Source organism: Malaya genurostris, chromosome 3, assembly GCF_030247185.1.
Source record: "Malaya genurostris strain Urasoe2022 chromosome 3, Malgen_1.1, whole genome shotgun sequence".
Classification (NCBI taxonomy): domain Eukaryota; kingdom Metazoa; phylum Arthropoda; class Insecta; order Diptera; family Culicidae; genus Malaya; species Malaya genurostris.
This window is the reverse complement of record NC_080572.1, coordinates 275,464,303-275,479,396: the sequence shown is the minus strand read 5'-3', so window position 1 is coordinate 275,479,396 and position 15,094 is coordinate 275,464,303. Positions and strand designations below refer to the sequence as shown.

Below are 15,094 nucleotides of genomic sequence, written 5' to 3'. Positions count from 1 at the left end.
ATACTATTATCAAACTTAATCTAAATTGAATAATTTTCCCAGAAGAATTCGCAGGAAATTATTTTTTTTAATAAGCTAATCGCGCAAAAAAATTTCACCGATTCCATCATGTTTAGTGCGCCCCTGGATGGTGGCGCCCGAGGCGATCTCCTCATTCGTCTCACCCTCACTACGCCACTGCGGTTTGACGTCGCCAGAATGGCCTACATTAGCAGCAGATTCTATACTAATGGACGAGTTTGGTTAGGGTTTGGGTCAATCTGCTACAAATCCTGTCAGAAACTCTAAATGCTAAACGTTTTGATTGTATTTAATTCATAACGTATTGGTCCATCCCAATGAATGTTTTCGAGAACAATCGCGATTAACAAAAAATAAATGCAAGGTTATATTGGAAACCGATATGCTATTTTGTAATGTTTTGAATACCCTTTCCAATGGTACCACATTTTTGAAAATCGGAAATTACGGCGCATTTTAGCCACACACCAAATTTTATTTACGGATGTCGGTAAAATTTTACTGACTTTCAAACATCTGAACATTCAGTAATCAGTTCAGTAAAAGTTCTACTTGTTGACCGATCGATGGGGTTGCCCTGAACATATTCCTGTCACAATTATAATGACTTGTTCATCATTCATCATTCAAATAAAGAAACGTCGTGATTTTTACTGTTTTTCGGTAAATTTTACTGAAACCCGTGAAATTTAGGGAACACATAAATTAAAAAAAATGTTTATGCAATATTCTTGGTACAACAAGTTGACTGATTCATGATTACTGGATTAAATACTTACACACTAAAAACTGATTCTCGAGCTCGGCATTTTGTAATGCCAAAGTAGATCGGCAACACAACATTTTGTCTGATTGTTCAGTAATCCACATGCTCTTTTCTGAAATTCGTTAAAGTAATATGCTGATTTATCAGTAAAGCGCGTAATTTTGCCGATGTTTGGCAAAATATTATGCTGAACTTGTCAGTAAATAACAAATATACCGAAATCAGCAAATCTGTTTGCCGAGATTTCGAACTGTCGAGTTAGCTTTTACTGAAACTCGGCTAGGCACTTTCCACCTAAAGCCATTGCTCGTGGAATTGGAAAACATATGAATTGGAAGATGGAAAACAGATTATTTAATTTTTCGTGACAAGATAAGTGAAATAAGAAAACGTTCTGCTTCGCAAATATAATTATTTATATCTGCTTATTTCCAGGTAGAGGCGTCGGGGAGCACTAGAGAATATTGACTTTAGGCGTGATGTTTTCTTTTTTGTAGGCTACACACTTAAATTTTTTAGCTGAGTCTCGGCAAAAAAATGCCGAGATTCGCACAACCGAGTAATCAGCAATCATCTCGGCAAAAATGAAATAACTGAGCGTCTCGGCACCCTCAAATTTGACAAACGTCAAATATTGCCGAAATCGCCAGCATAAGATTTACTGTTTGCTCAGTGAAACGTTCGCTGAATATACGGCAATCCAATAAAACGAAAAAATGAAAAAAAAAAAAACAAATTACCGAATCATCAGTAATTAAAAATCTAGTCAATTAATTTTGTTTGTAATTTCTAAATATTATAAACACACCATTCAGGATCAAAAATTCATTTTATTAACACTTAAAGGAGGCTTACAAATTTGTTGCCAGTAGTGCTTAAAGCCTCTACCTTAAAACATGTAGTATAATAAAAAGCGGCGTTTCCGGATGCGGCCACCTTGAGTCGAGCTGGAAATATGAAAATAAAAATAAATATACAAAAATTTTCAATATTTAATGATGCATATACGGTATTGTTCAAAAAATAAACTTACTTTGATCTATTGAATTTGTCCATGCATTGGGTTATTTTTTCGCATATCCTGCAAAGTTTTGTCTCGAGGACTATTTGAGCCCCGTGTTGGGTGTTTTCCCTTATAATGTGATCTGATAAAGTCGCTTTTTATAAAGCGAAACATGTCACTATATTTATTCAATATTTTTACTTGCAAGTGGTTCCACGTTTCTTCGAAGATTATCCATTTTTTCACTCGAGAATTTCATCAGAAAATAATCGCGCAATGCGAAGCGAAAATGTAACGCGGCAATAAATGACAGCTGTCGTGCTGAATCTCGGTAACAGCTAGCGCATATTCCGAAATCTCGGCAAACGTCTCTACTGATGTCGGTATATCTGTTGTTTACTGATAAATTCAGCAAGCAATTATGCCAAATTTCGGCAAAGTGAAGCATTTTACCGAAATATCAGTGAATGCATTTAACGAAGTTCAGAAACATGCGTATTGATTACTGAGCAATCAGCAAATTTAGGTGTTGCTGATCAGTTTCGGCATTTTATTATGCCGAGCTCAAGAAATGGTTTTAAGTGTGTAGATTCAAATGAATATAATAAAACACCCTCTTTCTCCAGGCTTTGCTTTTGTGACTTCTTTTTTCATACAATAATAAAGAAAAATCCATTTCACGTTCGGTTGCTGATGACGCGGCAAATCATGATTTAATCCTGATCGCTTTTGCCGAACTAACAGTAAAATTTCTGCTGACAATTTCGGCAATAATTGACAGTTGATAAATTTAAGATTGTCGAGATTCTTCTTAAAAATACATTTTGTCGAAACGATTATCGAGCACTCGGCTGTGCAAATCTCGGCATTTTTTGCCGAGATTCAGCAATAAAATTTAAGTGTGTACTCTTCAATAATGATTTCAGCTGTTTTTCAAAGATGGATGAATCTTACAAAAGTAAACTAATCGAGTGTCTCTCTCCTACCAATAAATGCTTCTAAACCCTACAATTTTGCCCAATACAGTAATACAAAGAACTATAAAGGGCGAAACTGTCATTTGTTTCACCCTCCGTGTTCCATGCCAACAAACAGGGCGATACTTCAATTGCTAGTAAGGAAAGGCGAAACTAATTTTTATCTTTATTTTAGATGGTTTCCGAACCTTTTACCACAGACTAACAGACATGACAGTATGAGTAAATTCTTATAAAAATAATTTTTCGTGATGCACTAGTTCCACCTATATTGTACTGCGCGAACTATTTACTATCGGTACACCCCTTGTGTTACGTAAAAGTTTTTTTACTAGTTGGTTTCCCCTCGTTTGTCAACACCGATCAGCTGCTTACAGGGATGCCTGATTTCATCAAAATTTTTGAAAATGAATCGTCACAATAAATTATTGGATTAGGTTGATAATATATTTAACTTTTTCGCGATGTTGGAAGGTAACCATTTATTTGACTCAACGTTGTTCATCTAGACTATTTTTTATTGTGTTGGTAGTTTTCACCCGAAATTAAGTGGCGGCAGACCAGAAGCAAGTAAATATTGTAACAAAACGGGTTCGATTTTGTATTGGGTTGGAGGATGAGAAGTAGGCATAATTCTGTATATAGTTTTGGCAATATGTATTAAATCTGTATCCTGCATGAAATTCGCATGGACGTATACAAATCAATACATTACAGGTAATTCTGCATGAATGGCAACTCTGTTGGTAAATGAAAAAAATAAACACAGTATAGATGACAGACAGGCTGTTTTTGATAGGGTAACGTGGCGCCATCATGACACATGTGAGTACTGTCCCAAATAAAGGAATATTCGAAATGACCGTTAAAATGATTGAAGAATCTAATTTGAGTGTCCTGTCTGTTAGTCTGTGCTTTTACTACTAGAAAGAGTAAAGGAGAAAATAAAATTACTCGCAGATTTGTCTTAGTCGCGAAAACCAGCCAATTTCATGAAAGATGCACAAGAGAGTATCTTTATAATTCACACAGGAAGCATAAAAGTAAACAAATCGAAAAAGGGCGAAACTCCTTTTATGTTTATTTATTCAGTGGATATAGAAGGAAAGTGGTGAAATTTTCATGCTTTTTGAAGATAAACTAACAATTCATCGACTAATCATAATTGATTCGAGAATATACGATAATTTCTAAATACGATTTGAAACCAAAGTCGAAACATTCATCGATGTTTTTCTCCATTTGCTGTTAATGTTAGATTCACCTTTCCTTGAAAAACAGCTGATTTATGCTAAATAATTACAATACAATATAATGTATGTGATCGCTGGCCATTTTGATAAAAAAAATAAAAATATTAACTTTAGGCAGCCGTAAAAAAAGATACACTGAAAAACTTGCTAAGGAAATTACAACGAATTTAGCATTTCATGAACAATTTCCTCAATGTAAGACTAAGTTTTTCTTTTAAAGTTTTTTAAAATTTGACAGATATGTTTCACACCGAAAGAATCAGTAATGTTTACTGAAGTTATTTATTATTAACATTTTTTTACGTTTCGTCTTTGACTCATCAGTGTAAAGCAGTTCAAATTGAACTACTGAATGCTAAACTCGACCGTTCAATTTGAAACACTGAGAGCAAATTCAGCAGCTGGAAGTTCTATATGGAAGATCTAAAATAGAACAGAAACTGGAACAAACGTATCCCCAGCAAGCCGTTCTAGTTTTAATTATTCGACCAGTTCTTCTGTCAAATTTAAAACTGGTCTACGATGCCGTTCTATTTTTTGTGTATTTGAAACACGAGTAAAACACTGCTGGGGCTGCCAGTTTTTCTTGTTATAAATTCCAGATTTAAATTTTGTAACTGGCATAAATTATGCATCTAGAACTAAAACACTACTGAATATGCCCTAAGCAGACGTAAAGTTTCTGCTATTTGCAGAACACATTTTATTTTGCAACGGAGTGAAATGTGCCAAATTTATTATTATAAATTAATTCACTGAAAATTGGCAAATTTTGTACTGAATTGGGTAAAAGCAATGACACTTCAATGTTAACAGACCATTTCAGTACAACAAAGGTTAATGTTCCGTAATATTGCTAAAGGATTTACAGAAATTCGTTTTTTTACAGATGACTGTGAATTAGATTGATTTTACAGATCATCTAGTAAAAATAATGTTTTACAATACATAATCGTTAAATAGGTCTACTGAACATCGAAAAAGAAATTTTATGTGTGCAAGGAAGAGATGCCAGATATTTTCATAGACAATCTGTATTGCTCTGTATAAAATATCTGTACTTATCCCACTTGTACGCGGCGGGCAGATTCCCCCCAGGCGGCTGGCTATGTCTGCCAGCCATTTTTGCCGGAATTCTACCAGAAATCCGGCCAAAGTCTGGCAACAATGCCACAACCGTTTCCGACAGAGAATTTCGCCTAGCGGTTATTAACGGTTCTTTTCTGTCGGATTCTTGCCATACAAGATTAGCAGAACCGCTTTGAATCGGTTCTACATTTTAAGCGTCTTGGTTTTATTTTTTAACTAAAAGTACTAATCATGGAAAATGTTATTAGAAATAACATTGCTTTCTCACTACCAAACATACCCATATTTCAATCTCATTTACCTCGTATCAAGATTTGTTTTTTACAAAAAAAGAAAGAGGAGGGAAATAAACAAGACACGTACGGCGAGATAATGACGCAATTTCGCCTGGACAATTTTGACAGCAGCCGGAATGCAGCCAGCCTTCTGACGGTTGCCAGAATTCCTCACAAGCGGGATTGTGCATGCAGAAACAAATCTGAAGCGAAGTCTCTCGTTCACTGTGCACCAATGGTATGTAGACTGTCATGCGATGTATTGATCACTCATAATTGTACGAAAATTCACTCCCTTATAATGTTCAGTGTCAAACCCATTGATTCCTAATCATACATTATCAACTTAAAGCGCATACAGAAAGTGATATTCCATCGTTATGTGGAGGCAAGACAATGTATACATTTCTCGGTTGATTTTTCATTAGGGCGTATAAGCAAGTGACAGTTTCTTTTTGTTTACTTTCTCGTTTATTAATTACCCAGCGGTTTTCACGTTTATCACTCAACTCTTTGCATAAAATGATACCCGAAACTTTCGACTTTCAAACGGAGAAGTGAAATCAAAGAAAATCTTTTTGATCACATCACAATAATCGAAAAAGGGAGTGATTAAAGAGAAACTGTCACTTGCTTATACGCCCTAATGAAAAATCAAAGGAGATTTATGTTGAAGCACGTGGTTCATAAGCAAGACAACAAAATATATGTAAAGTAACATGATTCTATCAGTTGATGTATAGGAAATGGCAGTTCAACTGACGTCGCTCGGCAACGTCGCTGCGCTGGACTGTCCAGCGAATTGCAAATTAGTGCTGCAGCGACAATATCTATTGGCTTTCAAACGCAAAACTCAAATAAACTCCGCGCCTTCTATGTTTTACTTTTTGGACCAAGAAAACGATGATTTTAGCAAAATATCACATAGAGTAATATAAGAATCAAGTATAGTAATTTTTCCTCAAACAAACCTACGGCACAGACTAACAGACAGGACACTCAAATTAGATTCTTCAATCATTTTAACGGTCATTTCGAATATTCCTTTGTTTGGGACAGTACTCACATGTGTCATGATGGCGCCACGTTACCCTATCAAAAACATCTTGTCTGTCATCTAGACTGTTTATTTTTTTCATTTACCAACAGAGTTGCCATTCATACAGAATTACCTGTAATGTATTGATTTGTATACGTCCATGCGAATTTCATGCAGGATACAGATTTAATACATATTGCCAAAACTATATATACAATATTTACTTGCTTCTGGTCTGCCGCCACTTAATTTCGGGTGATATATACCAACACAATAAAAAATAGTCTAGATGAACAACGTTGAGTCAAATAGATGGTTACCTTCCAACATCGCGAAAAAGTTAAATATATTATCAACGTAATCCAATAATTTATTGTGACGATTCATTTTCAAATATTGTGATGAAATCAGGCATCCCTGCAAGCAGCTGATCGGTGTTGACAAACGAGGGGAAACCAACTAGTAAAAAAACTTTTACATAACACAAGGGGTGTACAGATAGTAAATAGTTCGCGCAGTACAATATAGGTGGAACTAGTGTATCACGAAAAATTATTTTTATAAGAATTTACTCATACTGTCATGTCTGTTAGTCTGTGATAAACGGTCAGACCAATTATTTCAGAGCGGTGTCAACAAGTAAAGTCTATATTATCAATCTGTAGGTCATTCTGAAGGCAAAAACCTTAGATTTATTCTCTAGCCGAATATTACAAATATTGGTTGAAAATCTAATTGATAGAAATTAATGTTTTATCCCTATTCACAACAGAATATTCTTTGATTATTCGAATTTCAGCTACAAATAAATAAAAATTCCTATGTATTTTGACAGCTTCATTCGAAAACATCATCGTTTGTACAAAAGCTCCATCTACATGTCGTTAGAAGACCAATATGTATGTATATGAAATTTCTGCAGTGAAATTATGTTAGAAAATATCCCAACAGATTATAATTATAGAAATTATAGGATGATTCAATGAGCATTCATTTCTCATATCTTCGTAGATCAAAACAATATACAAAGACGAAATTTAATATAAATTTTTTGAACAATAATTAAATTTCAATTCCATATACTTATCTAGGTCCAATTGATCTTCTGTTTCAACAGACTTCGCAACCGATTCATAGCAGTCAGAACCCTTGCATGGCTAAGAATCCTCTTGATTTACTGTAAGCGCATTACTAACTTTGGCCAAGCTCGGCTCAGTTCCCTCCAATCTCACTCTGTCTGCGGCCGAAGCACAGACTAACAGACATGACAGTATGAGTAAATTCTTATAAAAAATAATTTTTCGTGATGCACTAGCTCCACCTATATTGTACTGCGCGAACTATTTACTATCTGTACACCCCTTGTGTTATGTAAAAGTTTTTTTACTAGTTGGTTTCCCCTCGTTTGTCAACACTGATCAGCTGCTTGCAGGGATGCCTGATTTCATCAAAATATTTGAAAATGAATCGTCACAATAAATTATTGGATTACGTTGATAATATATTTAACTTTTTCGCGATGTTGGAAGGTAACCATTTATTTGACTCAACGTTGTTCATCTAGACTATTTTTTATTGTGTCGGTAGTTTTCACCAAAAATTAAGTGGCGGCAGACCAGAAGCAAGTAAATATTGTAACAAAACGGGTTCGATTTTGTCTTGCGTTGGAGGATGAGAAATAGGCACAATTATGTATATAGTTTTGGCCATATGTATTAAATCTGTATCCTGCATGAAATTCGCATGGACGTAAACAAATCAATACATTACAGGTAATTCTGTATGAATGGCAACTCTGTTGGTAAATGAAAAAAATAAACACAGTCTAGATGACAGACAGGATGTTTTCGATAGGGTAACGTGGCGCCATCATGACACACGTGAGTACTGTCCCAAATAAAGGAATATTCGAAAAGACCGTTAAAATGATTGAAGAATCTAATTTGAGTGTCCTGTCTGTTAGTCTGTGGCCGAAGTCTGACAATAAAATTTCGTGATGCTATGACTTGCTTGAATATTTGAAATGATAGCTTCATATTTTAATATAAATGAATTCCAGTGTTGATCATCAAATATCGGCACAAAGATTTCCATTTTAATTTGTGAGCTGTCTGTTGATGAATAAACTTTTATCTCATCACTGCAATCAAATATTTCTTGGTTTTCCAAACAAAAAAAATGACAACCGAAAAATCTCGCCACCTGTCCATTTGCCATCGTGACCATACCTCACATCGAACATGTTTCCTTTCCTGTCGTTTACCGGGTAAGGAAATTTAAAATTTATCGCGTCTCTTAACCTGCTGGGAAAAAACTAGAGCAGATTACAATATTGGGACATTTTCATAACATAAAACAGATAACACGATATTAATTTAAAGAGGAACCAAAGTACATCGGCTTGTTTCTCAAATGTTTTAGAAATTTGAAGTTTTTCAAATTACTTTTACCATGCAGAAATATTTTATCGCACTGTCTTGAATATCGAAGTACGTATATTCAAATTAATATTTGGAAACAGTGGATTTTGGATTGCTAACGTGCCTGTGGATTTTAGCTCCCAATGCGTCAGTAGAAATAGATGTTTAATGTAAACACTATGGAAGGATCGTAGACTGGAAATTAAACAGCGCAAAGTCCTGGACTATTGGGCTTTGGCGTGGTTGATCTGTTATAACAACCGAGCGCAAATAAAACATGGTCAGAAGGTGACGATGAACAACCGACACAATTTCGGGATAATTAAAGGCCTCGGACTTCTATAATATACTCACTTCATTTAAACAATAAAATACACTTTATTTAAAGGGAACAGAACAAAACGTATAAAACAAGTTCTCACTGCGTGTAATATGTAATCAAATGAATTCAAAGTAGAGAATAAAATAACTTTTCCGGAACAAATTAAAAGTTTTTCGATATTTAAAGCTTACGAATCCGCCGGTGCTGACACCAACCGCCGCAGAAGTTGGTGCTGCTTTCGAGGTCTAGTGCTCGCGATAGCGGGAGTCATCAGCAGGGACCGCTTACTGGGCGAAAGACCCAATCCCGAATCATCGAAAGATCTCCACCGTTTCGTTGCACTTTTCTTGCCGGAAGACACGGGCACCACTTGATCAACGTCGGTCGGTTTCTCGGTTTCGAATTGTCGACTCTGTAGCGTGTGTGCCTGCATTCCCGGTTTCAGAAGATGCTTCAAAGATATTCCAGCTTTGGTAAGAACCATTGTGCGCTCACGAAGCTCCGTAAGCCCCAGGACCGGTTTCTCAATAGCTTCTTCTTTAGTCCATACGATTTCACTTAGCAACCGAGCAAATTGCTTGGCCAGCTCATCCTCTCTGGATGATGGTCGCGGTCGGCTCGAAGCAGAAACCAACTCCAAATTTAGCGGAACCATCGGCAGCTGATGACTGGTGACGATCGGTGCCGAAACGTAATTGACCATTTCTTCAAAAGCAAGTCCACCACCGGCGACGCTCTGTGGAACGTTCAACAGGAAATCTTCGCCTTCTGCTAAATCACCGAATTCCAGCACGCCCCGTTGATACTGGTTGAAGATCGGATTAAGATACTGTACCACCTCGTAGGCCAGATCGTCGTAGTGTTCCAAGTCATTGAGCACTTCCTCGAAAAACATTGCCCGTAGTTCACGAGCTTGCATTTCGACGTCCGGATTGCTGGAGCGAAAATCTTCCCAAAAGTTTAACTGACGGGCAGCGACTATTCCGGCAGTGCTGTAGACGTGCAGTAGCATTCGCTGAGCTAGACTGCGTTCGATGTCGGAGATCGTTTCAGTTCCATGGAAATCCTCCGGTTCGGTTCCGGAAGTCACTGATTCTGAATGGAAAATTGAAAATTTAAATTACCTAAAACGGTTGAAAGCGGTTGAATTCTTACCCAAATCGGATGTGTTCATTTTTTAAATGGATTGATGATGGAGAAGGTTTCGACGTACCAGCTGTCCCTGACCAAAGATAAAACCTAAATGACTTGGCTATCGACACCAACTGCCAAGTGCTGCTGCTCCATTTTTTTCCAGAGAGAACAAAAAATTTTCTCATATTTTCACAATTCCGGCGCCAAAAAGCAGCCCTACAATTTCACTGCACGTGGACCCCTTGGTTTTGTTTTTCCTGTGGTGTGACGTTCGTACTATGCAGAATCCATCTCCACAGCTGATCAGATTTTGAAAGGAAAATAAATATTGATGAGCTGGATATTAATGGCATATATCTATTCAATAGATACTAGCCTTTTCCGTATTGCAGCAGCGTTGCAAACAGATAAAAATATTATAATATTGTAGGATATTGGTTTATAATTTGTAATTGCTTCGAGTGCGAAAAAATATAGACAATGGAAGAATCGGACAAAGATGACTACATCCAAAAACGACTAAACAAGATTTTGGAAACGCGAATCGAATCGGACCGGGAGACACTGGATGCCCTGACGGATTTGTCAGAGTTTTATACGGAAAATACGTTGCAATCACGCCGCAACCTTCGCAGTCAAATCGAACGGCGCAGTTTGGCCATCAATGAGGTAAGTATTCACAAATTCATTGTGTTGTAGATACTGACTTTATGTATTTTTCATTAGAATTTTCTGGAGCAATTTCGTCAGGTCAAGGAAGCTCTGGACAGCATTTGTTCGGATATCGATAGCATCAGTGCGTCAGTCGAAAGTATGAAAACCCAACTAAACAATACCGAGGAGCACCAGAAGGATCTTATCCGGGAGGCCAATTCTTTGCAAGCCGAAAATAGCAAACTGTTACTGCAGCAACGGATTGCCACTGGGTTTCTGGCTCGCTTTCAGTTGTCGGTAAGCGAACATCAGACCCTGTACGGTGTTAATCGAGACGATCCGATTACTGCCGACTTTTTCCAAGTGCTCGATCATGTGCACCAGATTCATACGGACTGCAAGACCTTGCTGCAGAGTGGCTATCAGACGGCGGCTTTGGATATCATGGAGGAAATGACCCTACACCAGGAGGCCGCCCTCGAGCGTCTCTACCGGTGGACCCAAAGTCACTGTAGAAATTTGGATACCAATGAGATTGGCCAGCTGGTAACGCAGGCGATGGCCCGATTGCAGGATAGACCGGTTCTATTTAAATACGTCATCGATGAGTATTCCACCGCCCGGAGATCGTTCGTGGTTAGAAGTTTCATCGATGCTTTGACGGTGGGAGGACCGAGTGTAAAACCGATTGAGATGTTGGCTCACGATGCGAAGCGTTACATTGGCGATATGTTTGCGTATATTCATCAAATTTTACCCGTCGAAAAGGAAAACCTTATGATGCTAGTGAAAATGTGCGACAAAGACATTACCGAACAGATTCAGCTAGCTATGACCAATATTTCCGATGGAGTTTGCCACACACTGCGAGTTCGAGTGGAAATGATTCTTAACGGCGAGAAAGACACGATTGTTTTGTATTCTATTTCCAATTTGATTCGTTTCTATCAAAATATTATTAACAGTGTAAGTTTCCGTAAATTTAGGAGTCTCAATCAAACGAATTCATTTTCCTTGTCATCAACAGGTCGTGAAAGGAGGTCAGCTTGAACAATGTATTGCAGATCTGCAGGCGCATTCGGAAACCTGTTACTTAAGTTCTTTGACCTACCAAGTAAAACAGTTTCTCCACGGTCCCAGTGAACACAAACTTGGCCTCGAGCCTCCGCAAACCGATTTGGTACCCTCGCGAAGTGTTGGAAAACTTTTGAATCTACTGAAAGAAATCCTATCCGTTGCCAGCATGGTCGAAGGAAGCAAATCGGACATCATTAAGATCGTATCCTGCGTGATTGATCCTTTGCTGCAATCCATTCAGGAGTCCGCATCGCATCTCCCGACCACGGACATGGCAGTCTATCTGTTGAATTCACTGTATCAAATTGAAAGTGCGCTCACAAGCTACGAGTACATGGAAGAACGGTTGGAACGGTTGCACGCCCAATCCGATGCCCAGCTTGACACCCTGACTTCGGAGCAAGCTTCCTCGTTGGTGGCGAACCTTAACTTGGGTCCGATCTATACGGTTTTGCAGAGCAGTAACTCGCAAATCGAACAACGCCATATGCAGATTTTTATGGTAAATCAAAATTTCGTTCAGAAAACAAAACTTTAATACTAAACATTGATTCCCTTTCAGTCGAAATTGGATAGCTTCCTGGAAATGCCGGATATTTTGCTTCTTCCGCAGGTCAATCTCCTACTGAGCGGCAATCATCGGACAACGGTGCAGAAGCGTTCCTTCAACGTGATTGTCGCCATCTACAAGCAAATCTACGAACGTATTCACGATCCGGCCAGCGGATACGGAGAACCGGAAGGGGTCTTTTCCAAGAGTCCAGAACAGGTGGCCGAAATGCTGTGTGGCTGAAAAGACGCGTTGATTCTAGAAATACATTATTCATTACACACACAATTGTCCATTGTTTTCTTGACTTTCCGTCTCCGACTTGTCAGTGCACGTGGCAGTCAATATTGAAACGCCATGCCACTTAACAGTTCAACATAAACCTCTAAGCAATCGTAGAGCAAGACTTTTCTTTGACCTATGTGGTATCATTGTAATCATTGTTACCATTGCAACGTTAACAATTTTGCTGGATTTTGATTCTATCCGACTCCCTATCCGTTCTCACCGCTCTTAATACTGGAAAATCTCGTCATCCATTTATCCAGGCCATCGAAAACCAGTGTGATAATGATACTACTCTCTGTTGGATCCCCGGACACAGCGGGATTAGTGGTAATGAAGATGCCGATCGTTTAGCCAATTTGGGTCGGATTTCTCATAGTACCCTATATAAGAAAATTCCCTCTGTAGATCTAGTCCGCCATCTTTCATCAAGAATTAACGACCACTTCACGCATACATGGAGGAACCAAATAGGCCACACACAAAAAATAAAAGGATCCCTTGCGAAATGGACTGATCGTGACAAACGTGTAGAACAGCGCGTACTATCTCGCTTGCGCACCGGACATACACGAGTATCGCACTCTCACCTTTTTTCAAAATCTCCGCCATTATACTGTTCAACATGCAAAGTCAGGTACACGGTTGAACACCTTCTTATCGATTGCATCGAACTTCAAGATTTACGTCAATACTACCAACTTCCGTCATCCATCAGGGACGTACTGTCCAACGATCCAGTTGCAGAGAATACTCTATTCAGTTTTCTTAAAGACGCCAACAAGTTTCACGAAATTTAATATCGACCGTTTCCTTTGCTTCAAGTCCACGGCTCAACTGACGGGGATATTTTCCACGTCCTATTGTCAACAAGTACTGCTACAAGAATCACCAGCTCAGTAACATCAAAATCTAATGGGAATTTCATAAATCATAAATAATTGAATATCGACCAATATGAAATGTAATTTCAATTACCCCCCGGTGAATGACCGATAGGTTAAAACCGGGCTAAAATAAACAACTAACTAACTAACTAATTTTGCTGGTGGCCTAAACTGACATAGTAATAATATAAACACTAGAATATTGATAACGCTAACGCTCGTTTTTTTGCCGAAAAATAGCGCGTAAAAATGAAAAACAATATAACACATCGACTTTGAAAAAACAGTACGCATCAAAGCTACTTTATTTCCCTTTCTTAAGGCGTTTTTAGGTCAAAAACAAACTAAAACAAATGGACGAATTTGCTCATTTTGTTTTTTTTTTTGAGAATTGGATATTTTTGACGATGATTTTGGTTTAGTGTAGTCTTTATTTTTGATGGAGACAATTTTCTTTTGTTTTAAATCAACAACATTTATCAAAATTGTTTTGAAGCGCATGATTAAAAAAAACCATGATGAAAATTAGGGAAAAAGGCAAATCTATTTCTTTTTTCCATAAGTACGTTTATTTCTTAAGGCAGCATACATAAGTTTTTCTTCGCCGTAGCTTCACTTTTACGTAAAATTCTTATCCTAATATAATTCTAATATAGTCACAACGATTCGAACTTAGTAAAACAAGCTGTTGTTTTTATACATTTTGTTGATAATTTCATGAACTATTTCGATTTTTTCGTATCAGTACATCATTTCTACACATTTAAAACAGATTCTTGAGCTCGGCATAATGAAATACCGAATTAGATCGGCAACACGACATTTTACTGATTGTTCAGTAATCCATATTCTCTTTCCGAAATTCGTTATTGTAATATTCTGATATCTCGGTAAAGCGCATTCTTTTGCCGAAGTTTGGAAAAACATTATGCTGAGCTTGTCAGTAAACAACCAATATACCGAAATCAGCCAATCCGTTTGCCGAGAACAGTGTGTTATCTTTCACTGAAACTCGATGAAACACTTGTCATTCAATGTCTCTTGTCGAATGTGCAAAACATCACGTAGCCATTGCTGGTGGAGCGGGAAAATATATATTGGATGAAGGTGAGAGACTCTTATATTTCTTGAAAAGATAAATGAAACAATAAACTCTGCTGTTCATATATTCTTACACAAGTCTTCTTATTTCCAGATGTTGAGATGTTGAGGACCCCTGGAAATAATTGTTTTTATCCGTTTTCTTTTCAGGGTTGTTTTGCTTTTTTGTATACTGCATTAAAATAGACATCAATGAAACACCATTTTTCCCCAATCTTAGCTTTTGTGACATTTATTTCAT

The 15,094-nt window shown here is 37.6% G+C and overlaps 2 protein-coding genes across 2 annotated transcripts; one reads left to right on the top strand and one right to left on the bottom strand.

The window, feature by feature from the left end:
* Positions 1-9,271: 9,271 nt before the first annotated feature.
* Positions 9,272-10,447, bottom strand: LOC131437472 (uncharacterized). Its single transcript, XM_058606844.1, has 2 exons — positions 10,321-10,447; positions 9,272-10,260 (listed from the first exon to the last, which is right to left on the bottom strand). The coding sequence occupies exons 1-2, from the start codon at positions 10,337-10,339 to the stop codon at positions 9,353-9,355; spliced, it is 927 nt and encodes a 308-aa protein (XP_058462827.1). The 5' UTR covers positions 10,340-10,447; the 3' UTR covers positions 9,272-9,352.
* A 146-nt stretch (positions 10,448-10,593) lies between these two features.
* Positions 10,594-12,868, top strand: LOC131437470 (conserved oligomeric Golgi complex subunit 6). Its single transcript, XM_058606843.1, has 4 exons — positions 10,594-10,968; positions 11,026-11,919; positions 11,981-12,532; positions 12,593-12,868. The coding sequence occupies exons 1-4, from the start codon at positions 10,780-10,782 to the stop codon at positions 12,821-12,823; spliced, it is 1,866 nt and encodes a 621-aa protein (XP_058462826.1). The 5' UTR covers positions 10,594-10,779; the 3' UTR covers positions 12,824-12,868.
* Positions 12,869-15,094: the final 2,226 nt, after the last annotated feature.

Bases quoted from the DNA above. Each gene is read 5' to 3' on its own strand.
- LOC131437470 (XM_058606843.1), top strand. From the start codon at position 10,780: ATGGAAGAATCGGACAAAGATGACTACATCCAAAAACGACTAAACAAG. The intron at 10,969-11,025 runs GTAAGTATTCAC...ATTTTTCATTAG, and splicing joins GCAGTTTGGCCATCAATGAG to AATTTTCTGGAGCAATTTCG. The intron at 11,920-11,980 runs GTAAGTTTCCGT...TGTCATCAACAG, and splicing joins ATCAAAATATTATTAACAGT to GTCGTGAAAGGAGGTCAGCT.